The sequence below is a fragment of the Hypanus sabinus genome, chromosome 4, assembly GCF_030144855.1.
Source record: "Hypanus sabinus isolate sHypSab1 chromosome 4, sHypSab1.hap1, whole genome shotgun sequence".
Classification (NCBI taxonomy): Eukaryota; Metazoa; Chordata; class Chondrichthyes; order Myliobatiformes; family Dasyatidae; genus Hypanus; species Hypanus sabinus.
The window spans coordinates 166,166,576-166,194,234 of NC_082709.1; the positions used below are offsets into that span (position 1 = coordinate 166,166,576).

Sequence of the window (27,659 nt, forward strand, 5' to 3'; positions counted from 1 at the left end):
TGAATAGATTCCACTCATATGAAAGAGCTATAATTTGTTCCATACATAGTACAGAAGACATCTTTAGTATCACTGGAAGTTCTACATTAGGATAGTTAGCTTGTACACCTTTGCTTTGCAAAGGCTGAATACAAGATTCAAAATCGTTTAATGTAATTTCCAGAACACAAGTGTAAAAGAGAACAAGATAATTGTTACTCCAGATCCAATACAGCATCCTAAAAATATGAAGAACACAATTAAAAAAACACAATAAATACAAATACGCAAGATAGTTTATATGCATAAACTGTGTGTGTCCATAAAATGACACTACACACAGGAGTGTCTGTCAACAAAGCCTCATGCTTTATTGAACAAGCCAATAAGTTGAAGCTTCACCTCCAGAAACTGTGTCTGTGTCCTTCTGCATACCTCAATGCCAGATGAAAAACAGGCAGGTAAACAGACTAATTTTTCATCCCAAAGATATTCTCTTAACTGAAACACACTCCCTCAGCAAAGCAATACAGTACTTATGCTGCAAGGATAGCAGCAAGTCAAACATTGGCTATTTATTACTGCACTTCTCTTATTACAGTTACAGGCATTCCCGTTGATGCAGAAGATAAACCAACCACAATCTGCAGACCAGAGTAAGGAAAGAAGCCGCAAAATAAAAACATCTCCAGAAATTGTGCTAAGTACAGTATCGTGCTAATTGATTAGTTTAAAAGCAACAATACTTTTTTTTTTGTTTTTATACAATTTACTGATGGGCATTAAAAAGGAACTTGCCAATCAGATCTTTTTCTACAACATCACCCCACCTCCATAATCTTAAAAAATGATAATGAGCGATGAGGCATTATTGCCATTGGGCCAGTTACATGGAACTGCGGTGTCCAACATCAGTCATTCACCTTTCCATCCAATGACGAAGACAAATGAAATAAAGACACATTTGCATCTATGGTTGTAACACCGATGGATGCATCCATCGGGTTATGGAATGGACACAGGGTTACTGCAGCTTCCCAGACAAACCACCAACCACACATACAGCTCACACTCGGCATCCTTCTCCTCAGACTTCGGAAAGCGACCATAAGAAATCCATTACAAGCATTTAAAGACAGATTATTGCTTAAGATAACCATACGAACCTGATCTCGGCCTCCTCGAGGCAAAGCCTATATCTCAGAAACCTCTTCAGCACCTCCCTGTCCACCTTACGTTCAGCCTCCGCATGCCACTGCCAAGCCCAACCCACCGGAGTGACAGGCGTCCGCTTCGACCAATAGAAATAGAATAGCTCTGGACCCACCAATCCACTTCCAGCTGTTTCATTTATTTGCATGAACGGGAACAGAAGCGGGACTCGCCTTCCGATATGTCAATCATCGGGAAGTCGGAGAATGGTTGGGCTATGTCCGCAATTTGATGCGCACACCGTGGGTTCAGGCAAATGGCAAAATGAGATGAATACACGCTATGATGTGCGGAAATTTGAGCGCTACAGAACTAAAACAACATTTTCACCCATTTCTATACCAAATGCACCATTTCGTCCTTAGCATTCTATGTCTCGGCGATCAAGGTTCTCGTCCGGATACTTTTTAAATGTGAGAGTTTCTGTCTCTACCACATACTCTCGAAGTGTTTTCCATATTCGACTATTCGAAAAAAAGTTCTTCCTCGGATCCTCAGCGAAGATCTTCAGGGTTTCGTCATCTCTGTTATGGGGATAAGTGTCTTACCTTTGAATCTGTGGGATTCATTGCCTCAAACGGTTGTGGAGGCAAAATCATTAGATCTACAGTATTTAAAGTAGAGATTGATAGGTTCTTGATCAATTAAGGAGGTCAAAGATTCCGGGGAGAAGGCAGAAGAAAGTATAATAAATCAGCCATGATCAAATGGTGGAGCAGATTCAATGGACTGAATGAACCAATCCTGCTTCCATGAGTTATGGTATACTTTATACCATGCCCCATTCCAAAGCCTCCTCCACTCCACGGAAAACAAACTAATCCTTGTATTGCAACAAACAATCTGTGGAGGAAGGTAGCTGGTAGAGCAGTAGGTGAAAGCCATAGAGAAGTACAGCACAGAAACAACCCTTCAGCCCATCTAGTCCATGCTGAAAACGTTTAATCTGCCTACTCCCATCGACCTGCACCGGGACCATTGCCTTCCATATCCCTACTATCCATGTAACTATCCAAAATTCTCTTAAACATTGAAATTGAGCCAGCAAGCGCTACTTTGTGCTGGCAGCTCATTCTACATTCAATCCTTTGAGTGAACTTAAACTTCTCACCTTTCACCCATGACCTCTGGTTTTAGTCCCACCAACCACAGCGGAAAATGCCTGGTTGCAGTCATACCCCTCAATTTTCAAAGGCACATTTAATGTCAGAGAAATGTATACAATATACATCCTGAAATTGTTTGAATACCTCTATCAAATCTCCTCTCAAACTCTACGCTCTACAGAAAACAGTCCTAACCTATTCAATCTATGAGAATGATTAGTGCATCAAAAGGAATGGATGGCGGCAATTGACATTTTGAGTCAAAGCCATGAAAACACCCCATTATAGCAAGTTGCTGGTGAAGTTCCTCTGCACCTTCACAATTGCAATTACATCCAATATCCCAACTGTGGCTTAACCAATATTTTATAATGTTATACCATAATGCGGCCGTTTTTAAGTTCTGTCACCCAGTTAGGTCAGGCAAGTAAATCTCATGTCTTCTTCTCAATGCTGCCTATGATCCTTGGTCTTATACACCATTTCCTCTGTTCCTCAGTACTTCCTAGGCATTGTGTATGTCCTACTCATACTGGTCTCCCCAAAGTGCATTACTTCACACTTCAGGATTAAAATTCCATCTGCCACTGCCCAGGTCATCTTGCTAAGAGAACCATTGTCAATATTATCTTCTATCCTGCAACTATCCTGTCGTCAGCACAACAAAGTTTTGTGCCCTCTGGAAACTTACTAATATATCCTATATCATTAACGTATGTAAAATAAAGAACTGATCCCAGCTTTCATGGCTGTGAGAAAACCACTGGTCACAAACTATCTTGAATCCCACCATAGCTATCTGCCTGCTCTAATTCCCATGTGGGATCTTGTCAAAGACCACGGTGAAGTCCAGTAGATAATATAATATGCACTGCCCTCATCAATAAATTATCTCTTCAATAATACAATCAAATTGGTCGGATTGAATCTCCCCCTATCACAGCCATGTTGGCTATCTTAGACTAATCCTCACCTTTCCAAGCATACATTATTCCTCCCCTTCTGGTTTTGACTTTTTCATCTCAACAGCGTACTAGATCTGAAACGTACAGTATGTGCCCTGCTCACAGATTATGACTTTGGAAGTATAACTAATTAGAACCAGTGAAATTGCCATCTAATTATCAAAATAATCAGTGTAAAGCAAAATAAGTCAATAAAATAGTAATTACTGTGACTTCCCAGCACAACTTCATTGCCGATCAAAGTCAAGAAGTTGGTAATGATGTAGAACTCAATTTCAATTATGTGACGAGGATGTGCATGGAACTAGAAAAATGTCCACAAAGTTTAAAGGTAAGTTGGGATAAGAGAAGAATCCAAAAGAGTTGAGGCCACATTCGAAGCTAATTTCAGGGTAACAATCACAGATGACATCATGGAAACCAGCCTTCCTTCTATGGACTCTGTATACTTCTCACTGCCTGGGTAAAGTAGTCAGTGTAATCAAAGACCACATTTGCCAGGAATATTCTCTCTTCTCTCCTCTTCTATTGGGGAGAAGATACAAAAGCCTGAAGGCACATACCTCCAAGCTCAAGGACAGCTTCCAAACTATCTAGTACAATAAGATGGAATCTTGACCTCACAACTTAACTTGCAATGAACTTGCATCTTATCGTTTACCTGCACTGCATTTTATCTGTAGCCGTTACACATTATTCTGCATTGTTATTGTTTATCTTGTACTACTTTAATGGATAGTGTAATGATTTGATCTGTATGGACAGAATGCAAAATACTGTACCAGTACATGTGACGATAGTATTATTTATTTTTATTCTTTCTTACTTCTATTCTAACATTTGTATATCTGCGCACTTGTAATGCTTTGTGACACCGGAATTTTCTTTGGGATCAATGAAGTATCTATCTATCTAATAAACCGATTCAAATGAGAAATGCAGAGGCACTCTGCCAATCAAGAAAACTACATTAATAATTTTGATTAAATACATCAGCAAAAAAACATACACAGACTTTAATTGTTGAGAATTACAAAAAACAATTTCAGAAGTGAACAAGTTCCAGAAAGAAGTGTTTATACATAGTACTATTCGTACAGCATAATGAATTCTAACTATTTCAGTATTTTGTGGTATAATGTACTTTATGCCACAAAAATTAAGGTTTTGTTAAGCCTTTACTTAACAAAACAGTAGAGGCTTCGATTTAATGATCATTACAATAAGCAAACAGCTCTTATTAAATTGACCAACATATTTTTTCGTTACATGCAGTATACTTCAGGATGGAATTATTGCACTTTAAACAACACAACAAAGAGAATTTATTGATGTGAACTTACTTGCTGAATACAGTAAACATTCCTTGGTTTGGCAGATGGAAGAAGGATTTGAGTATGAGATAAATATGATAAAGGAAGGAAATGCTGAAACACATTTCCAGGTAAAATTTCAGATTTAGCATAGAGCAGTACAGCACAGTACAGGCCCTTTGGCCCACAGTACTGTGCTGACCTTTCTGTGATCCTCTTTCTGCTCAAAAGGATAATTTGAAGTACCAAGATTAAAAGTGATAGATTTTAGACAGGGTAAAGGCATAATGTGACATGGATAAAGTGGAATTAAACTAAAAATATGCCATAATCTGTGTGAATGGCCTTCTCCAAGTAATGTGCTTCTATGCTGCTAATTTAAAAAAAATAATTAAATGAATAAATTAACATTCCAATCACTACCGGCTTTCACTACTTCCTCTGATTATATTTCAGCAAATGTTTGATCCAATTCAATAAGGTGTTTTTTGTACTATTTTCCTCAGTTGATTTTCCAATAATCTCTGCAGTGGCTTTGTTTGCTTCCGTTAACATATCGTAGTTTTTCAATATGACAGCAATCTCTTTATCTGGATTAAAGTGCAGCATCTGCCTGTTCAGTAGAGGTACAATTAAATTGAATTTATCTATCGTTTTATTAAGCTGCTTAATATCATTTCTGAATTGCTCACAGATTAGGTTCCAATGCTTTTGAGTGTGGACAGTCAGGGGCTCACCAAGCTTTTTCCTGTAACTCATCATGTCACTTCTGAGTTTCTCTATAGTTTGCTTGATTTCTTTATGCAAAGCAATCCACTCTGGTTGATACCCATTTTCTATGAGAATCCTGTTCAGATTGTGTGTCATGGGATCGATGTATGGATATTGTGCAAACTTCTGCAGTGGCTTCCCTTTACCGCTAAGGTTATCAAAGTCACCTTTGGCCATTGACTCCTGGATGAGATCTTCCACCAACCGTTCCACTGCTTGGGTTATTTTTGTTTTTTTGCCATGTCGAATATCCATCACCATCATAGTATTTTCCAAATCCTGAGCTTGTAGTTTCTGTTTTCTGTAATCCAACACCTGGTCACTTGCACGGCCGACTCTGAACTTCCTGTACTGTTTCTCCCTCTGACTAGGTGTACCAGTACCAATGCCTTCAAAGCTCAGATACTGTCTGTGCTGAGGTGCCAGGCACTTGAATCGTTCTTCTTCTTCATCCATTCTTTGATCAGACTCTGCCTTCCTTTTCTCTGCTAAATGCTTGACAATAGCCTTGTAGGCTTCTTCGACTTGCATGAACTTTTGAGGATCAGCGCCGTCAGAGCCACTATCTGGATGATATAATTTGGCAAGTTTGACATAGGCTTCCTTCGCTTCATCGTGGTTGCAGTTTTCCTGTATATTAAGCAAACTGTAACAGTCTTGGAGGTGTTTGCTCAATGTTCGGTGACCCGAGAGCATCCTAGCACCGCGAAGGCAAGTCATAACCCAGTTTTTCTTTGCTGTTAACATGCTCTCCCTGGAGTGACGCCTTCGATGGGAAATACAATCACTGACAGATGTACAATCACATGCACGTTTTAATAAAACCTTTGGTAGTTAAAAAAAATCTCATTTTCTGAGGAACAGCGCGGAGTAGTGTAACATCTGGCAAAGGAGGTGAATCGACTTGTCTTTACGTGCATTGTCTTGAGGCTGTTGGATTCTTTCTGCCGTCAGCACCAAAATTAAAGTACCGTGCTCGGGACATGATATTAACAGAGCGGAACTGCAACCGGAAACCACAGGTCGAGAGGTCATCAGGACGGAAGCAAGGTTTGCCTCCTGGGAGCTGTAGTCCCGACAAACTTCTCTCCACCCTTCGCGGCCCAGCGCGCTCAATGTGGCTGACGACGCAATGCCCCCGTGACAGAAGGGAATTACAACATTTAATTTTCAAATCCTTTCGTCAAACGTTAGGCCGCAAATTCTCCTTTAGTATTGGACTAAAAGAATTAATATTATATATGTACACACTAAGGGAGTAACAATCATTTCGTTCTCCTTTACACTTGTGCATTGACGAGTAACAATACAGAATCTTGAATCTTGAAAAAAATTTGCCGCAGAATAAACACAGAGATTTGTAATTTGGACCATAAAACACTTCAAATAGTACCAAAATATTTTTCTCCTGGAAGAGGCAAGACTCAATAGCAAAACGATTATTTCCAATGCACTGCAGTGCAATCTGGTTTAAAAAGAAGATTTGGCACCGATGCCCCATCAATAACTCTCAGAAACGTGAGGCAAGATATAGGGTTTTATTGGCTGGAAGAAAGAACAAGCAGCAAGTGACCACCACACAACATCCTGGAGAGTGAGGCCAGGGCTGTGCTCCACTCGCCGTTATACCGGGGTCTTTGGGAGGAGCCACAGGAGCAGTCAGCGGACGAGCATGTCCAGGCAGGTATATGTAGTTCACCACAGGCACTTAGCAGGAGAGATCAGACTTGAAGTGCAAGAGAACATGTAACAAATGCCCTTTACATCAAATATGACAATCATGTAGCACGGGGCAGTGGATACCCATTTGATTCACCATGCTTATGCTAACTTCTAGAAAGAGCTGTCTAATTTGTATCATGCTGCCTCCAAGAAGTTTATTTCTGGAGAGAGGATATTGGGCATCAACGCAAAGCAGATGCTTATTACTTTTGGTCATGGTACTCCCACAATGGTTTTGGGTTCGGGAGTTCCAGCACTTAGTCCTCATGACAAGATAGGGTGGATGTGGAAAGGATATTTCCTATCCAGAGCTAGAGGGCACAGCCTCCAAACTGAGGGGTGACCCTTTAGAACAGAGGTAAGGAGGTTTTTTTTTGGGTGGAGAGTAGTAAATCTGCAGAATTCTCTGCCACGGACTGCAGTGGAGGCCTAGTCCGTGCATATATTTGAAGCGGAGGGTGGTAATTTCCTGATCGTCAGGGCATCCAAGGATATGGCGAGAGGGCAGGTGTATGGTGTTGAGTGGGATCCAGGATCCGACATGGTGGAATTGCAGAGCAGACACAATGGGCTGAATGGCCTAATTCTGTTCCTATGTCTTATGGACAGTGAAAAAATAATGAGTGGCTCCAGCATCTTGAGTGTTACTCCACAATGATACATTTCCATGGCAGGATGGTGTGTAACTTAGAGAGCAAAGACAGGACACAAAGAAAACATGCAAAATGCTGGAGGAACTCAGTAGGCCAGGCAGCATTTATGAAGGGCAGTCCTAATGAAGGGTCTCGGTCCGAAACATTAACTGTACTCTTTTCCATAGATGCTACCTGCTGAGTTCCTCCAGCATTGTGTGTGTGTTGCTTGGACTTCCAGCATCTGCAGATTTTCTCTTGTTTGTGAGAAACAACAGGAGATTTGTTTTCCCTTTGTTAAAGCTCTTGACCTTCTCACTTGCAGAGATGATGGGTTAGAAGATGCTGCTAGAATAGCCTGGGCAAGTAGCTGTGGTGATCTACACCTTTTCACCCAGTGGCTGGCCATGAAGTTTAGGACAGTGACTGGGGTGCAAATTAAGTAGATTGCTTTGTGCTGGTTGGCATCAAATTTGAGTGAAGATGGAACAATATTCAAAGAAGCAATTGGAGATTATTCCATTGTATTTCTGGCCTGTGTTCTGTTGATGACTGGATAACCGACAGGCATTGTGAAGGGGAGAGGCAGTCACCACATGATAACCAGAACCCGACTTGCACTTCTAACTGGTATTTATGCAGCTGGTCCAACTGAATTTATGGCATTGCCATCATAGAGTACCAGCCAGCAATCTTTACCTGGTTGAAGGCAGAGGATTTGGGAATAGTAACATTTCACCTTCCAGCTAGCCCCATTTCCCCTTCCCCACCTGTTTTTATTCTGGCATCTTCTCCCTTCGTTCACAGTCCTGAATAAGCATATCGGCCTGTAATGTCGACTGTTTATTCATTTCCGTAGATGCAGTCTGACCCGCTGAGTTCACAGCAACAGGTCCACTGCAGATGCCGACTCATTGGCTCTTCACACAACCCTGGAACATCTGGACAGCAAACAACAGGATGCTCTTTATTGATTACAGCTCAGCATTTAATACCATCACCCCCCCCCCAAAACTAATCAGCAAACTCCAAGACCTGGGGTTCAATTGGATCCTCGAGTTCCTCACTGGCAGACTCCAGTCTGTTCTGATTGGCAAAACATCTCCTCCACAGGATGTGTGCTTAGCCCCCTGCTTTATTTGCTTTACGCCAATGACTGCGTGGCTAAATACAGCTCCAACACTATATACAGGTTTGCTGATGACACCACAGTTGTGGGCCACAACAAAGGTGGTGATGAATCAGCATACTGGAGGGAAATTGAAAATCTGGCTGAGTGGTGTAATAACAACAACCTCACACTCAATGTCACTAAGACCAAGGAACTGATTGTAGACTTCAGGAGAGGGAAACCAGAGGTTCAGGAGCCAGTAGTCATCAGAGAATCAGAGGTGGAGATGGTCGGTAACTTCAAATTCCTGGGTGTCACTATCTCAGAGGACCTATCCTGGACCCATCATATAAATGTACTTGCAAAGAAAGCATGACAGTGCCTCTATTTCTTCAGAAGCCTGCGGAGATTCGGCATGTCATCAAAAACCGTGGCAAACTTCTACAGACGTGGTGGAAGATGTACTGACAGGCTGTATTACTGTCTGGTATGGTTACACCAACACTACTGAGAGGAAAATCCTACAAAAGGTGGTAGTTTCAGCTCAGTACATTGGTAAAGCCTTCCCTACCACTGAGCACATCTACATGAACTCACCACCCAGCCCATGCTCTCTTCTTGCTGCTGCCATCAGGTAGAAGGTACAAGTGCCTCAGGACTCGCACTAGCAGGTCCTGGAACAGTTACTACCCTTCAACCACCACGCTCTTGAACAAAAGGGGATAACTACACTCATTCTATCTCTGGTGTTCCCACAACCAACGGGATCACTTCAAGGACTCTTTACCTTGTTTCATGGTCTCGTTATTTATTTATATTTGCATTTACACAGATTGTTGTTTATTGATCCTGCTTAGTTATTGTTCTATATACTTGCTAAGTATGTCCACAGAAAAAAAATCTCAGCCTTGTACACAGTGACATACGTTCAATCTGATAGTACATTTTACTTTGAACTTTTGAGTTCTTCCAGCATTTTGTGTGTGTTGATAGTGGTTAGACATTCTTTTGTTGGTGATGGTCAGTGGCATTGGGTTATTATCATCAGATACCAAGATACAGTGAAAAACTTGTCTCGCATACTCCTTATACAAATCAAATAATCACAAGGTGTGTTGAAGTAGAATAAGATACAACAGTAACAATGCAGAATAAAGTGTAAAAGCTCCAGTGGAGGTTAACAATAAGTGGAAGATATTAAGATAGATTGTAAGGTCAAGAGTCCATTTTATCATAGAAGAGGTCCTTTCAAGAGGGATAGAGTGGGTCAGAATATCCTTAAAGCTTATGCTACTAGCCTTCAGTCTTTTGTATCTTCTACCTGATGGGAGAAGAATAGGAGAGAAAGCCTGCGGTCAATGGGGTCTTTAATTATGTTGGCTGCTTTGCTGAGGTGGTCTGGCTTACCTGTAGTTTAAATCCCATTTATCTAACAATAATATTTCAACAATTTCAAACATATTTATACATTCATAGCAGAATTAACACCAATAATGGGGAGATGACCAAAGAGATAGATTTTAAACAACGTTACGAGAGTAGAGGAAGAGAGACACACAGTTCTGTGGGAACTCAGATATAAACAGTCGATGTTTCGGCCCCTGGCCCTTCATCCCGCTCTGATGAAGTGTTTGGCCGACTTAAGTTCCTGAAGCGTTTCATGTGTGTTAATAAAGACTTCTAGGATAGAGAGTAAAGAGAGAGACGGTGGGGGGGGGGGGGGAAGAGATATTTAGGGAGGTAAAGCTAAAACCTTGGCAATTTAAGTCACCAATAGTGAAATCAGTTAAATTTGGCGATGAACAAGATGTTATAATGTGGTGAGAACTTCACGCCATGGAGACCCGAAACTCAAGACCCTCATTTTAGGATCAACACGTCCCTTTAACGTTTGCAGGACAAAATCTGTAATTTTAGCTGGGCCTGAGCCCCGTCCTTTGTTGCAAAACAAATAAAAATAGGAACTACACACACCACGATTTCTTCCATTCACAACTTGTTGATAAAAAAAATCAAATTTATATTTTAAATATGAATGGCAGAAAATCATGCCCCTTTAGTTATTTCATTTAACAGATGTTCGACGGCAAGATCTCCTATTGCTCAGTCGAGTTACTGGCGCTTACACAGTACAGACTTGTAGATTGAAGTATTTGTGATTGGCTGCGGTTTGAGTAACTTCGCCAGGGCGGAGTTTTGGCTTTGCAGCGCCATTTGAGCGTAAAGAGCCTTTATTCGTCCTGGTTCCTGTTGCAGCACGTGTTTGTGTCTGGGTTTCAAAGATCCGTAGGTGAGGTTGCAGACTTCTGCTATTACTTTAAATCGTTTTAAGGCATTTTTTTCCCCTCGTCTTTCATCGATTTGAATTGTAAGCGATAGTGTAGTCTGTAAGAGAACGCATGTGCTGCAGTTAGAGCTCAGATAATAGTTATCACTTGACTTTTTTCCAAATAGTAATATAACTGTGGCCTCGTCTGGATTATCTTCTAGTAGTGAAAGCAATTGGAGTGTTGCAACGTGGATTCGGTGATTGTTACCAGAAATGAGAAGTATCAAGGAGATATTGATAACTTAAACGTTTTCAACTTCAGTGATGTGATTGTGACATCTGATTCTGCTTATTTTTTTTGTTTGGATCAAGGCGTTTCTGCTCATTAATGATGTGAGTAAAAATGTTCAAAGTGCTCTTAAAACAAATTCGGCAATTAAGATATGAAATTCACCTCAGGCGGAAAAAAAAAGAGCCCCCAGGTTGTCTTTGCAAAAGCAATCGATACTTTCTTTCACTTGGGTGACTGGTGATTGAAAATGGGGAAAAATGCGGATGCTGACCTTCTGAACCAAAACAAGAAAATGCTGGGAGAAACTGGGCAGGTCAGCAGTGTTTGTAAACGGAGTTCTCAATGCTTCTCAGAGGAGGAAGAATCAGGTACTTTAAGTGTTAACTCTTTCCACAATTACTACCTGGCCTGTTGTGTGTTTCCAGTCATTTCTGTTTTTATTTAAACCAAGGCTACCTATTGTCTCGCTGTGAGCAAGACCAGGGTTTAGAGTTTAACTCATAACTCTTTTTTTTAAATGGTATTTATAAAAATCTATTGTTTTTTGAAATAAAACTCAGTATGCAAAAATCTCTGACTTTGATTTCCTGATCTTTGTTTGCAACAACTACAGTTACCCTAAAAAAATAAGTTTATTTATGCTGATAATCTTTACAGAAAAATTCCACAGTGGTTCTCATTCTTATTAGGGTAGGCAAAGCAACTTTACCTGGAGTGAAATCAAATATTCTGGCATCTTTATGATAAATGCATAAATTCAGATTTTACATCTGCTCCCAACATATATTAAATATAAATTTCATATGTGTGTCCTTCTATGACCTCCCATTTCTAGCTCTCTAAATACATCTAGCCATTCCACTCCTCCAGTTTTCAGTTCCAATGCTTCCCTGATTTCCCTCATTCTTACACTGGTGGCTGAGTCTAACTACCTAGGCCCTAAACTGTGAAAGTCACTATGTAAACTGTTTTTGCCCATTAAAATGATCTTCCTAATTAAACATTTGTCCAGTATCACATTGTATTTTTAGTGATGTTCCAGTAATGTGATTTTGAATGTTTTGCTTCATAAGTTGTTATGTAAATGCAAATAATTAATATTTTAACTTTAAAATTTACAAATAATGTATTTTATTGGTAATCTTTGCATGACAGGTTGCAAGAATTAAAATGAGTAATTCTGAAGATAAATGTAGGAATTAAAGCTCATCCATAGATGAGAGTTTTGGAGTGGGATTGGAGGGATCGTTATTTAGGGAGTATCGTAATGGGACATACGGTTGGCTAAAAATTCTGAAAAATCTGGTCAATTTTCAGATCTTGACCTGTTTTGAAGGTGAAGCTTCATTGTTAGTTGAAGACTAGTCAAGTATAGACTGCAAATTTAGTACTGGCTTCATCAGTGATGGCAATCGTAATGTTACAAGCCCATTGGGTGTAGAGGGCCTGCAGTGTGGAGCAAGAATTGGCTTCAGGTACTCTTTTGACAGTAACTTTACACTTATAACCAGTAGGAATGAAGTGAGAAACAGAGAAATTGAGCTGATACCCCATCTACACCCTTACCTGCCTACAGACAAACACTGTGTTATCTGCCCAGTGTTATCAGACTAAATAGCCAAACATTCAAACTTGGAAAGTATTCAGTAAAGATTTGCTGAAAATATACTATAAATGCTTAAGCTGGTCTTGCCTTTAAACCTCCTTTTATTTATGCATTCATGGAAAGCAGGTTGCTGGCTTTTAAACTCCATCTCTGAGCTAAGCAGGAGTTTTTAAAGTTGACTACATTTGGACAATCTTCCACCACACTTCGGCTGGATGAATGAGGATGACAGGCTTCATTTTCTGAAGGATGTTAGTGAATCACATGGGACTTTTTTATTATGACAATCCTGCTTGCTATTACTGGATGAGCTTTAGTTCCAGATTCATTTCATGACTTGAATTTAAATACCCCACGTTCCATAGTGAGACTCAAAACAACTATCCAGGTATCAATCACTAAAATCTCTTGGCTACTAGTTTAGCAACTTAACCAGCACACCATTGTACCTGCTGATTTGTACAGATTGGTAATGATATTCTGACTTGCGATTTTAGTAAATTATTATCATGGGTTCAAGGAGGTGGCTACAATGTGGTCACAAAACAGAAAATCGCCCATTGTTTGGAATATCTCTTTCCTTCACAGGTTGTGCTTAACAGGGATTTGAGATTATGACTTAATCAATGTGAGACTGCTGTAGGCATGTATAGGATAGCGGGTATACCAGAGGTATTCACTGCACGATTTGAGACCATCTTGTATCTCAGCCATTCCGTTGACATTTACTCCTAGTGGAGGCCTTTCCTTGTAAAGGTAATTGGTTATCAAAAGGCTTTGACTTTCTAGTACACTTGAGGCCTAATTGCAAATAAGGGATAAACGATGGGCTGCTCTGACACAGTAGGTAGTCTCATGCAGTAGATAGGAAATACATGTTGATCTTCTTCCATGAGATTGTGCAGTGTTAGACAGTCCAGTGTTTTGATGTGAATTTTCCTTCTGGTGGGAGCAGAATTTTGTAGCTGAGGTGTGGAGGTGGCCACTGAATTCTTTCTCGTGGAGACTGGTGCAAAGCTTCATTCTGTGCCCTTGACTATTGTCAAGGTCTGTGTTGCATTGCAAACGTGCTCCTACATAATAGATGAGGAATGGGAAGTTTAGAGAGTGGATTGGGAATTTGCCCCTTCTGAAAATAGAATAGTTGACTCGAGCTCCACTGATCTCTGCCAGCTATGACTTGGACAACCTTGACTTCTGGTGGCTTTGCTCCCATAGGGCTGGAGATAGCAGCATTGGCCCTTGGGATTTGGTCTCTAGAGATTACATTTCGTCTCCTCCACGTCCATTTTTCTCTGATGTCTTGGTTGCCGTAAGTCATTGTCCTCTAGCTACCACCTGTAAGGCACGTGTAGTAGACCTGCTACCAAGACATTCATGGTAAAGAGGTGGTAATTCTTCACTCTGCAGCTGTCACAATTTCACTTTCCATTCCATGCTTGTTCCTATAGATCTCCATGATGTCGAGCAACTGATTTTTCCCTCTCCTCACTAAAAAGGTAAAAGTAATTACCATATCAAACAGTAAAGATGTGATACAAAGTTCAAAGTAAATTTATTATTAAAGTCCATTTATTACTGCACACAACCTTGCGATTCATTTTCTTGTGGGCATACTCAATAAATCCAATAATCATAATAGAATCATTGAAAGACTGCACCAACAGGGGAGACAACCAAATAAAAAAGAAAGAAAAAAGTAATAACAATAATAAATAAATAGGCAATAAATATTGAGAAGAAGAGATGAAGAGTCTTTGAAAATGAGACCTTTGGTATGGAACAGTTCAATGATTGGGCAAGTGAAGTTGAGTGATGTTCAAAAGTTGCATGAGGTAAAAGGCCATTCCCTCTGTCCCATGCTGTTTTTTAATCAGATGTGTGTGAAACCGTTTTACAGATAGGTTTAAAAAGCATGTTTCACGGTGAGAGAGTCATGGTACACTCTTTCTACTGAAGTGTCAGGATTCCCAACAAATGCTCGAAACTAGGGAAATGGTCTGGAAATATCAAGATACAGTCACAGAGGATCATCAAGGTGCGAGAATTAAGGCAGCCTAAATAGTTGTCTTGTCCAAACTTGTCTTATGATCAGTATATCTGTAATTTCTGTATTAAATTCTAGTTCCATATATAGAGGCTGAGCCTGTTTTGTTAATAGCCTATTATCTGAGTGGTTGGAAAGCACGAGTAGATCATGAGGTCAGTCTGCAGTTCTCCACTCGTGAAGCATATTACATATCTGAGTCTATTGTCTGTGACTTTTCATATCACAGTCAGCGACTATCTTTCCAATCTGTACAGAGTGAATTTTGAAGTATATTTTTTGAAGTATGTTGGATTGAAGTGGTTTACTTTCAAAGTATCAACAGATATTAAGTACATCGCTCCTTCCTTTTAAACTTTGATTTTACAATGTGTTCTTTATCTCATGAGCTACTGTAAAAGGTCAGTTTTGACAGTGAGTTTTAGCAAGTAAGATCCATTTATAATTAATGCTGCTCTTTTGCTATTACATTGAGATCCAATATTTTGATTTCATGGGCTGCTACGTTGAAATGTGGGTACATTTAATCATGTTTGTTTTTGCAGAGGTGGGACAAGACTAAAATCTTAATGAGGCACAGGAGCAGAATGAGGCCATTTGGCCCATTGAGTCTGCTGCACCATTCCACTGTGAATGATTTATTTTCCCTCTCAACCCATTTTCCTGCCTTCTCCCTGTAACCTTTGACACCCATTACTAATCAAGAACCTATCAACCTCCTCCTTAAGTGTACTCGATGACTTGACCTTCACAGCAGCCTGTGACAATGAATTCTATACATTTTCCACTGGAAAAATATTCCCAGTCATCTCTGTTCTAAAGTGAGGTCCTCCTTTTTTGCGGCAATGCCCTGTAGTCCTAGACTCACCCGCTATAGGAAAGGGTCTCTCCATCTTCACTCTAACCATAACCATTATTTTTGCTGTTATAAAGATCTTTTTCACACCTGCTGATTCTTTTATCTGTCAACGAAATTGATTATAATAGAATTTAAAAGGCCCAATTGTGTAGAAAACATGATGCTTATTTCTGTGATTACATATTTCTGTATTGGGGTGCTAACCTCTCAAGCAGCAGATTTCCTGGGAGCACGACGAAAGCTGTGTTGCTTTACTGTTGTGAGCTAAAGAGGTGCAGACCTACTGTAATAAACAGGATTGTGTTGACTTTTAGGGTGATGGCAGAACAGGAGCTATGGATCAGTGACTGGGAGTGTGCTGTGCTAATTCTTGTGAGCTCAGGGAGGGTTACGCTACAGTAACAGAACCATGTTAACCTTTAGGGTGATGGCAGAACAGGAGCTATGGATCAGTGACTGGGAGTGTGCTGTGCTAATTCTTGTGAGCTCAGGGAGAGTTACACTACAGTAACAGAACCATGTTAACCTTTAGGGTGATGGCAGAAAGGGTGCTTGTGATTGGCAGTGGAGGACGCGAGCACGCATTGGCATGGAAACTGGCCCAGTCACCGCACGTCCTGCAGGTTTCGGTTGCTCCAGGGAATGCAGGGACAGCCGGCAATGGCAAAATCTCAAATTCAGGTGAGAGCTTCCTTTATTCTGTTTGTTTGAAATTGCTGCATGTTACTCTTTACCTCCCTATTCCAATCTGTTCATCACATGGACATCAAAACATGCTGAACTGTGTCACTTGCATTAAAACTCAGCACATCCACGGATGTGCTCAGGGTAGGCCCCAAGTGTCGCCTCACATAGCGTGCCCACAGTTTTCCATGGAATGATAGAAGCAGCAGCAACAACAACGAATGGAGCCCCTTCCCCATTCATACACCTAGACCTGCTGCCAACCCCAGGCCAGGCCCACCTCCAGTCCTTGTCCCTGGATTTTCAGATTTGCAGACTTTGGGCCTCTATCTTCAGACTTCACCCCAGGACTCGCTAATCGCAGGTTTGTCGTTCAGGCCTTGACTTCTGGACACGCACGGATCTCTGACTTGAGGGACCTCAGTGACTGTGACACGGCTTCCAGGATCTCTGATATTTGTCCATGGAGTGCTTTGACCTGGACTCTGAAATCCTTCCGGGATCCTTCATTTACTACTCCTGACTTCTAGATCCTCTTCATCCCTGTCCCTAAGCTCTAACCTGATCCCTAACTTCCCACGCTGTTCCCAAAACCATCACTACAAACCGAAAAAGAAAGTACAACTGTCCTCATGTTAATAGATATGTAAGCAGGTAATTTAATAATATTATACTGTGCAGTTTGGGGATATGTATTTAGTTCCAATTAATATAATAAAAGTATTAAAGATGAGCAATGTATAATTAATTCCTAACAGTCTGGACTGGCAAAGAGGAACTCTTGACGGAGTGAAGATTGGAAATCGTGTTATTCTTTAGAATTTTCTGAAATTATGCTGCAAAATCTGTTGTGTGTTTTTGTAAGTCTGATGTCTGATGAAACTACTTGATCTTCAAACCTGTTTGGTACCCCATTCATTTTGTACGGGGGTACAGATGGTGACAGTTTTGAGTGATCCTGTATTTGATGTTGCCTCCACAGTCCAGAACTCTTCACCGCGTGGGTGTATTTAATGTGACTATCTTCTACCCAATGGCCTGCTGAAATCTTGGTCTTACTTCAGAAACAGTTTAAATACTCCGAGCTATGAAGGTCTATCCTTGATCCCCTTGGGATAACATCAGATAATTTTATTTGTCCAAAGTACAAGTGTAAACAATTGAAAATTTAAACAGAACAAATTAAAATCCACAATGATTGAAAGGGGAGGATGCTGACTATTTTGTGTATTTCCTTTTTTGATTTCTAGTATTTTTAATGTATCTAATCTGTTCATAGTTAGGGAGTACCATCTAATCTATGGATTTATGTGGCCATTGCAAAACACTTATCATTCCATTGCCTTTGTTTAGCAGACCTCTTCTCATCTGTGCATTAGTTGTAAAAGTCCTCGGTTATCTCTGTTGTCTGTAGATAACCTTTCTGATATTGATAATCAAAGTTCACAGAGGAAAGCAAGTGACCTACTTAAATATGTCTGCCTCTTGCTTTGAGGCAAAGGCCATTTCATAAATCTGTGGTAACAATGCAAATTATTCTGAATTTTTATGGCTAGACAGAACTAGTGATATAATACTTTTCTCAGTGTTAAAATTTAACAAATTTGCATCAATGTTAAAGTTGCCAAATGGTTGGATTGGCACAATGAGTTTTGAATTTTAGTCAACACCATAAGAAACAAACATATGAAGTTTGCAGCTACCCATGATACATTTGGTATAAAGATTTTAATTTTGAGATCAATTTCTTTGAAGTTGAAGCTAGAGGTTTGTCAATGAAGTTAATATGATGATGTATAGTTTTACTTTGGTAACCTGTAAATTCAAAGAATCATCTTGCAAAAGATTTCCCTTAAAAGTTATCTTTCCATATGCATTGTGCAAACAGTCTTGTTTTTTTTTCGTTGCAGCTGTTTCTGTCAGCAATCATGCAATTCTTGCCCAATACTGCAAAGACCACAACATTGGCCTGGTGGTGGTTGGTCCAGAGGCTCCCCTTGCTGCAGGTAAACACAGTGTCTCTGACACTGGGCTACAGGAGAGTGGCACTGCTCTGAACTGGCTCTATGTTAGTGCATCATTGGTTTTGACCAGTAATGAATAAGATTAATGCAACTTAATAACCTAATAAACACAAAAGTCTAGTTGGAATCTCCTTAATGGTTTAGGTCGGGGGTCGGCAACCTGCGGCTCCCGAGCCATTTGTGGCTCTTTCACCTCTGTGCTGCGGCTCCCTGTGGCTTTGGGAAATAATTGGTCAGTATTTAATTAAAATGTATTTTATGTTAGTTTGTTAGCTTTTGAAATGTAATTCTAAATTTGAAGATTATGGTGATCTTGTACAATGTAAGTGTGGCGACACATTTTCTGACACATCCGAAACGGCTCTCAATTAGCCAGCATTCCGGCTAAGGGAGATTGCCTACGGGGGTTTGTGAGTACGTGTCTTTTGCAGCATCTGCGTCCATGGGGGCTGGGTTGAGGGAGGCTTAGAAGCAAGGCTGTTTAGTTCGAATAAAGTTATTCGACTGCAGTTTACTGACTGCCTGAACACACCGCTGCAACGTGTTTTTATCGCTATTAATATACGTCACCACTGCCAATACCTGACACCCGCCAGTGCGCGATTTCTTTAATTTTTTGATCCAAGGTAAGCCAACTATGGAGAATTCTAAAAAAAGAAAAGTGACTGAAGAAAACAGAACGTTTAATGATACGTGGACAGATTCATTTGCTTTCACTGTTGACGAGACTGGTTTACCGGTATGCTTAATATGCAATGAGAAACTAGCAAACAACAAAAAGTCAAATGTCGCAAGGCATTTCCAGAGTAAACACGCAGCCTTTGCTCAAAAATATCCGGATGGAGATGAGAGAAAAAAAGCCGTTTCGGAACTGATGCGGAAGGTTGATCTGAGCAAAAATCATTTCCAGAAATGGATGAAGTCAGGAAAATCAACGACATACGCCAGTTATATTGCCGCTCAGGAAATAGTCAGGCACGGGAAGCAGTTTACAGATGGTGAATATATAAAAGAATCTTTCATTAAGATTTCAGAACATCTATTCACAGACTTTAAAAACAAGAGTGAAATTGTGCAGAAAATCAGGGATATGCCCCTCTCTGCAAAGACTGTCAAAGACAGAACCATAAAAATGGCAGAAGACATCACAAGACAGCAAATTAAAGACATCAATTCAGCTGTGGCCTACTCGATTGCCTGTGACGAGTCTAAAGACAAAGGCGATATTGAACAAATAGCGTTGTTCTGCCGGTATGTAAACTCTGCCGGGCCACAGGAAGAACTGATTGAGTTGATACCTCTAAAAGACCAAACACGGGGGGAGGACATCTGTGAGGCTGTCTTGAATTGTTTAAGAGCCAAAGGAATAAAGACCACCCATCTGGTGTCAGTAGCTACTGATGGGGCTCCGAATATGACGGGAACGCACAAGGGATTTGTGGCTTTACTGCAGAAGTCGCTGGACAGAAAGCTGCTGACTTTTCACTGCATCTTGCACCAAGAGGCACTGTGCGCTCAAACATTTCCTCCGGAATGCACAGAAGTAATGGATGTTGTCATTCAGATTGTCAATAAAATAATGGCAAAAAGTTTAAATCACCGTCAATTCCGTTTGTTACTGGACGAGATGGAAAGCTCATATTCTGATCTCCTGCTGCACAACAAAGTCCGGTGGCTGTCCAAAGGGGAGGTGCTGAAACGCTTTGTCGCGTGTCTGGAAGAAGTGAAAACTTTCCTGGGCAGCAAAGGGCTCAACTTTCCTGAGCTGGAACAGCCAGAGTGGCTGGAAAAGCTACACTTCATGGTAGACATGACAGCGCACCTGAACACGCTGAACACAGCTCTTCAGGGGAAAGGACGCACAGCCCTGCACATGTTGGAGGATGTCTTGGCATTCGAGCGCAAGTTGACAGTGCTTGCCAGAGATTTACAGAAAGGCACTTTGTCTCACTTCCCCAATTTGAGAGAGTTCAAACAAGGTCACGACATGATAATTTCGGAGTATTTACATTCTGCAATCATCGCAATGCAAACATCGTTTGGGAAACGCTTCTGTGAGTTCAGAGAGGAAAAAAACACATTATCCTTCCCGGTCACTCCCTTAAGCATCGATCCTTCCCTACTGAATACGACTGCATTGGCAGGTGTGAGTCAACCTGATCTTGAGATGGAACTGGCCGACATAGCCGACAAAGACATATGGGTGTCCAAGTTTAGACGCTTGACAGCAGACCTTGAAGATGTTGCCCGTCAGAAGGCCGTTCTTGCTCAGAATCACAAATGGAGTGATATTGAAAACCTTCCAAATCCGGACCAACTTGTGTTTGAAACATGGAATGCTGTGCCCGACATTTATGTAAACATGAAAAAGTATGCGCTTGGAGTCCTGTCGATCTTTGGATCCACATATGTATGTGAGCAGGTGTTCTCCAACATGAACTTCATTAAAAACAAACATCGCGCATGCTTCACAGATGACAGCTTGCGATCCTGTGTAAAGATGAAGGTGACGTCATACAGCCCTGATGTGCAGACGCTGTGCGCTGAGGTCCAGGAGCAGAAATCCCATTAACCAAGTATGATAAATATTTTAATTGCCTATTATTTTATGTATATTCATATTTTTTCATTGTTCAGTGAAATAGTCCTTTTATTTTTCAGGCTGACAGCTGGCTGATGATATTTTTGGTTTGCTGCTGGCGGAAAATTTAAGTTCGGCGTTTTTCATAAATACAAGAAGGACTCAAATAGACATTGAGTATTTTACTTAAAAGTAACTTTCAACCCAACGTCTTTTTTTCGGAGTTCAAAATGTTTTTGTTGCATGCAGAAATGTAATTTCGTTTTCTCTGCAGGAGTTCATCAATTTCATAAATGCAACACATTATAGTTTGTTTATACATAGCATAAAGGCAAAAAAAACGTTGTATGCAGTGTTATTTCATTTTAAATGTCAAACGGGTTTTGCGGCTCCCAGTGTTTTCTTTTCTGTGGGAAATGGGTCCAAGTGGCTCTTTCAGTGGTAAAGGTTGCTGACCCCTGGTTTAGGTTAATAGGATGTTTTCTGTTTGCACGTTTATAAATATCTTTCAATCTTTTCATTATTTTCCAGGTAAATGCCGAATATTATTTTTCTCTTAACCCTCAAAATGATTTCTAGTTTTTATTGTTGTAAGATGTTATTTGTGTCATTTGTAGATTCCTTATTTCTCTTCTAGGGAAGCGCATCATTCAGCAGCTTCATGTTTTCTAAAAGCGTCAGTGGGATTTTGAGGGCTGAAGTTGTGTTTGACTGCCCAACTGTATTACAATGTGTGTCTTTGTGCCCACAGACTGTGAAGTACACCATGGATTGTTAAGCTGGTCAGTTGTGCAGTTTGAACAATGTCATTATGCTACGGTTTTGTTACCTGCATAGATGTGACACTGTTCAGTTGGTGTTCAATGCTTTTCCTGATTAGTTTGCTAGACTTGCAGCTCTATTCTGATTTTAACTTAGACCATAGTAACTACAGACCTATTTCTAAACTTCCATTCCTGTCAAAGGTTATTCTTAGTCAAATGCTGCCCTACCTACACCAAAACAACATCTTGGAAAGATTTCAGTCAGGTTTTCAGGCCTATCATAGCACAGAGTCTGCCCTGCTGAAAGTGCGCGATGACCTGCTCCTCTCTACTGACTCAGGTGACTCTGCCATCCTAATTCTTCTTGACCTCAGTGCAACATTCGATACTGTGGATCACATTTTTTTAAGAGACCATCTCCAGTACGGGGTTGGTGTTGATGGCGCTGCCTTGAACTGGCTCACATCCTATCTCAAAAATAGAAGCTTCTCTGTCAACATAGGCAAATTTTCCTCTTCCCCAGCTAGTTTCTCCTGCAGCGTCCCACAAGGTTCCTTCCAAGGTCCCATTCTTTTCTCTATATACATGCTTCCCCTCGGCCAAATCATTCAAAAACATGACAGTTCCTTCCATTGTTATACTGACACCCAGCTTTATCTCCCCTTGAAACCAAACGACCTGTCAAATCTAGCCAACGTCACGAACTGCCTTGAGGACATAAAGTGTTGGTTGGCGCACAACTTCCTACAGCTGAATGAAGGCAAGTCCCCCCGACTCCATCAAAGTGATTACCAACAGTCTTGGTAACCTGTCCACCCTTGTCAAACTCCATGTCAAAAACCTTGGTGTGATATTTGATTCCACCTTTAAGTTTGACAAGCAAGTTAATGCAGTAGTAAAGCCAGTTTTTTCCAGCTTCGTACTGTTGCCAAAATCAAGCCGTTTCTCTCTTTCAAAGATCTCGGGAAAGTCATCCACGCCCTTATATCCTCCCACTTGGACTACTCCAACTCCCTGTATACTGGGATTAGTCAGTCGTCCCTGTCCCGCCTGCAACTGGTCCAGAATGCTGCAGCCAGGCTCCTGACAGGTGCCTGGAAAAGAACCATATTACTGATATTCTGGCCTCCCTCCACTGGCTACCAGTACGGTTTAGAATTGATTCTAAGATTCTCCTGTTTGTTTATAAAGCCCTAAATGGCCTGGCCCCCTCCTATATCGCAGACTGAAGTTCAGGGGTGACCGCGCCTTTGCTGTTGCTGCCCCTAGACTGTGGAACAGCATTCCCCTCACTATCAGATCTGCCCCCTCCATCGACTCTTTTAAGTCCAGGCTCAAAACTTACCTTTGTTCACTAGCGTTTGAATCTTCCTGATGCGGCTGATTTTTGTCTTGTACCTAGGCTCGTGTGTTCTTTATTTTGTGCCTGTAAGATGAGTGTCTTGTTGTTTATATCTGTGTTTCTTGTATTTGTGATTTTAGCTACCTGTTATGGTTTGTGCAGCACTTTGGTCAGTGTGGGTTGTTTTTAAATGTGCTTTATAAATAAATTTTTAAAAAATTTAAAAAAGTTGAAATTATGGTAACTACTGTACTACAGGTACCATAGAAGGGTAGAATATAAATAATACTTGCATAGGGCACCATGGTGGTGTAGCAGTTAGTGTAGTGCTTTAAGCACCAGTGCTCTGAGTTCAATTCCCACTGCTGTCTGCAAGCAGTTCATATGTCCTCCCCATGGCGATGTGCATTTCCTCCAGATGCTCCTTCCACACTTCAAAGACATGGTCACATGGGTATAATTGGACTGTAAGGGTCTGTTACCATAGTGTATCCCTGAAGAATTACTGCTTGTTTCTTATGGAAATGCCCATTTTTGGTTTTGCTTGGCATTGATTTTCTTCAGCCCTATTCGTAATGCAATCTGTTTATTAGGATAAAAAATACTTTCTTAAAGCTTTTTTTAGCGGCTTACTTGTATTTACATTATTCCATAACCTACGGTGCTTCTGTCAAATTAAAATAAACTCTAAAAGTAATATCCATTTGAACCATTTTCAAGGGCATTCACAGTAACACCATTTGAAGGGGCCTTGAGTTATTTAAAAACTTAGAAGGCACTGGACTGGACAAAACTAGTAGAGGTTGATCTTGGAACCAACTGTATAAATTTGTTTTGTGTGATTTATTTTTCTTTATAATCCCCTGTTTATTCTCTCTCTCCTGGAACTTGTTTGTTGAAGTAAAACATAAGCATTAGCGCTTTTGAGTGTCTGTGATCTTGGGTTATTCTCCAGAACTCATCCCCAAAGTTGCCTTGTATATGTTGGGGTGGTGGGGTCTGCTGGGGCAATTGGAAACCACCCATCTTCTAGGACAGTCAGACCCGGGGGAGAGAGTTTGGGGGGGTGTTATGAATATAGTGTCATTGGTGGGGGAAATGCTTCAGCTCCTCTTGGCCCAATATACTTGCTACGTTGACACAGCATCTTTTTGAGGAAGTTGTCCTCATTACCCATAGGACTGGAAAGCTCACTTAGGGTTAAACCTGGAAGCCATTTTAACTCTGATGCACAAACATGAGAAAATCTGCAGATGCTGGAAATCCAAAGCAGCACACAAAAAGCTGAAGGAACTCAGCAGGTCAGGCTGCATCTATGGAAAAAGTATAAACAGTTGATGTTTTGGGCCGAAACCCTTATCAACTCCTGATGAAGGGTTGAAATGTCGACTGTTTACTCTTTTTCATGGGTCCTGCCTGGCCTGCTGAGTTCCTCCAGCATTTTGTTTGTGTGTGTTAATTCTGATGCACATAAGTTCACTGGTTCAATACCAGACTCATTTACACTTCCACTAAAACCAGAGCTGCGTGGATAGGAGACATGTTGGGATGAAGTTGTGAGGTATAAATTTTTCTCTGTGTCATTAAATAATCCTTTGAGGAAAGTTTAATTTTGATCTTTTTTTAGCTCTATGCAAACTAAATCTCAGGATAGTGAATGTGTTTTCAAACCATCCCTGAGACATTTCACAAAATGCTGGTGGAACACAGCAGTCCAGGCAGCATCTATAGGGAGAAGCACTGTTGACGTTTTGGGCCGAGACCCTTCGTCAGGACCCGTCAGGTCTCAGCCTGAAACGTCGACAATTCTTCTTCCTATAGATGCTGCCTGGCCTGCTGTGTTCCACCAGCATTTTCTGTGTGTTGCTTGAATTTCCAACATCTGCAGATTTCCTCGTGTTTCCTGAGACATTTCACCCAGCCTGCAATGTTTACAATCATTTCTTGCTGTGTTTTGTGCTCAGTTTCTGTATTCCATAGCCAGCACCCGGAATTACAAATTTAAAGACTGCATGTAACATTATTGGCCACCAGGTGGCAGGATTTGCCCTTCTGTTTTAGCAACAACAAACCACTTGTGTGGGTTTATCCAGTGCTCAACCAGCTGAAATGTTGGACCTCAGCTGGGTTGGCCAGATAGGCTTGCTTGAACTGGTTTAGCAGGCAAACATCCATAAGCCCTTTTGTCCAGCAATCTGAGAATGGAGAATAATTAAAAACTCAGCATTGCCAACCAATCAATCTTCAACAATTACCAGCTCAGAAAGAGCTCTTGTATAGGTGGGGCACAGTTGCATAAAGTTTCTGGATTAATATCAAGAGGACTGGATTGTTGCTTTAAAGACGGGACTTCAAATCCACAGTGGTAGCTAGGGGATTTAGATTTAAGTTATTAAATAAGATTGGAATTTGTGAAGATGATCTGGCTCAGAAATGTCCTTTCTATAGGGATCAAAATGTAACAAGCTTGTTTAGTCTACATATAATGTGACAGAATAACAGGAAGATTGGGGAAGGACATTTAAAACTGTCTGAGCCACAAAGGTTCATTTGAAAAGAATGTAAAGAGGAAAAGCATGTGGCATAAGTTCCTTCCAGCACTCTGCCCCTATCCCGTCAGCCTCTAGTATACTTAGAACATAGACCAGTACAACACGGTACAGGCTGTTCAGCCCACAGAGTTGTGCCGACCTTTTAGCCTAGAATAGGATCAATCTGACCCACCCTTCCTTCCCACATAGCCCTCCACTTTTCTTTCATCCATGTGCCTATCTACGAGTCTCTTAAATGTCCTGAATGTATCTGCCTCTACCTCCACCCTAGTAGCACATTCTATAAACCCAGCATTCTCTGTTTCCCCATTCTGACATTTCCCCCCACCATACTTTCCTCCAATCACCTTAAAAATATACACCCTTGTATTAGCCATTCTCACTCTTGGGGTGGGGGAGGGTGAGGAACGAGCACTGTCTGTCCACTCTATCTATGCCCTTTATTTTACACACCTCTATAAGGTCACCTCTCATCCTCCCTCGCTCCAAAGAGCAAGACCTTAGCTTGCTCAGCCTGTCCTCATGTACCACTTCAGAACCTGTTGCTCAAGAGATGTTTCTTCTTTCCCGTCATGTGCTCTTCAGGGATTGTTGATGACTTGATGGCTGCTGGAGTGAGGTGTTTTGGCCCTTCAGCAAAGGCGACGCAACTGGAAGCCAGCAAGCATTTCGCAAAAGACTTTATGGATCGGCATGATATCCCCACGGCTCGATGGAAGGCATTTACAGACGCTGGGGAGGCATGTAGCTTTATCCAGTGGTAAGAGGAGCCATTAACCAAGTGGTAGGCACATTAATAAGGTTTTGCTGCAGTGCGCATTTTAATATGACTTGTGGCTGAGTCTGCCAGTCAGACATCCAGGCGATCAATTTAATTCAAGTTTAATTGTCACTCAGCCAGACATGAATACAGCCAAACGAGACAGTGTTACGCCGGGGCCAAGGTGCAAAACCCAGATCAAGCAGTCACACAGCACAAAGCACACAAGCATGTACAAGATAGCAAGCACAGAAAGATATCACTAAGACAGGGCCACGCAAAGGAAAACAGTCCAGACCTGAGCCATGAACGCTGCAGAAATCTGCGGTTGATCACAGTACAGCTTGTCTTCTGCCAAGCAAATGCCGGTGGGAAGCACTGATTCCAGCCCGGACGGTGCAGCACTCCGCCCTCGGCGGAGTGTACCGGCTCCGACGCCTCTCTCCTGGTGGCTGTGAACGGGCGACACTGCAGCTTGAGGCCTGATCCTGGCACGTACAAGGTAGCAACCACACATAGGGTACCAACCGGATCAAATACACAGTATTTCAATTAACAGGGTGCATCTACAATGTTTGAAAACAAGCGGCGATTGTTTAACATTGAATTTCCATTCCTCTGCTATGAAACCAATCTTTACAAAAGTCATGGTGGATGATGTGTTTAGCTCACAATTTTTCCATATTGCTTGTAATGAGTAATGCTATCAATTTCGTATATACTAGTTAAACAGTCAATATCGTAAATGGACCAGAAAAAAAGAAACGTCACCCCATGTCTTTCAGTGGAATGACTATTGCTTTTCTTTCAGTGCTGAATTCCCCGCCCTGGTAGTAAAAGCCAGTGGGTTGGCAGCTGGGAAGGGTGTTATTGTCGCAGCTAACAAGGAAGAGGCTTGCAAAGCAGTCCAGGATATTATGCAGGTATGGTAGGCTTCACCTTTCTGAATTTGTGTCTTTCAGTGAAAGGAAGAAACAGTGTTGAATACATTCCGCTTGTAACCTTCTCCTTGCATACTTCATGCTCAACACGTGGTCAGTCCTAAATGTCTGCTCCAGTTCTAATTAT

General features: G+C 41.2%; 3 protein-coding genes across 8 annotated transcripts in view; 1 reads left to right on the top strand and 2 right to left on the bottom strand.

The window, feature by feature from the left end:
* The window catches only part of LOC132393455 (transmembrane protein 50B), a 79,770-nt gene extending 78,521 nt beyond the window's left edge, over positions 1–1,249 (bottom strand). Inside the window, exon 1 of the mRNA XM_059968707.1 lies at positions 1,146–1,249. The gene's annotated coding sequence lies outside the window, so the exon portion shown is untranslated. The remainder of the gene's footprint in view (positions 1–1,145) is intronic.
* A 3,014-nt stretch (positions 1,250–4,263) lies between these two features.
* Positions 4,264–6,373, bottom strand: dnajc28 (DnaJ (Hsp40) homolog, subfamily C, member 28). Its single transcript, XM_059968714.1, has one exon. The coding sequence runs from the start codon at positions 6,091–6,093 to the stop codon at positions 5,008–5,010; it is 1,086 nt and encodes a 361-aa protein (XP_059824697.1). The 5' UTR covers positions 6,094–6,373; the 3' UTR covers positions 4,264–5,007.
* Positions 6,374–6,541: 168 nt separating this feature from the next.
* Positions 6,542–27,659, top strand: part of gart (phosphoribosylglycinamide formyltransferase) — a 63,281-nt gene continuing 42,163 nt past the window's right edge. The window contains exons 1-6 of one of the 6 annotated variants that reach the window (XM_059968713.1): positions 11,067–11,101; positions 14,430–14,477; positions 16,417–16,565; positions 18,479–18,574; positions 26,417–26,591; positions 27,403–27,514. In XM_059968713.1, the coding sequence (XP_059824696.1) occupies positions 16,421–16,565; positions 18,479–18,574; positions 26,417–26,591; positions 27,403–27,514 (528 nt within the window). In that variant the 5' untranslated portion in view covers positions 11,067–11,101; positions 14,430–14,477; positions 16,417–16,420. Of the gene's footprint in view, positions 7,031–11,036; positions 11,102–11,301; positions 11,474–11,554; positions 11,741–14,429; positions 14,478–16,416; positions 16,566–18,478; positions 18,575–26,416; positions 26,592–27,402; positions 27,515–27,659 lie in introns of those variants that run through there. The other 5 variants (XM_059968712.1, XM_059968709.1, XM_059968711.1 and 2 more) reach the window with 5 other exon arrangements.

Excerpts from the sequence above, each read along its gene's own strand:
- dnajc28 (XM_059968714.1), bottom strand. The coding sequence starts at position 6,093 with ATGTTAACAGCAAAGAAAAACTGGGTTATGACTTGCCTTCGCGGTGCT.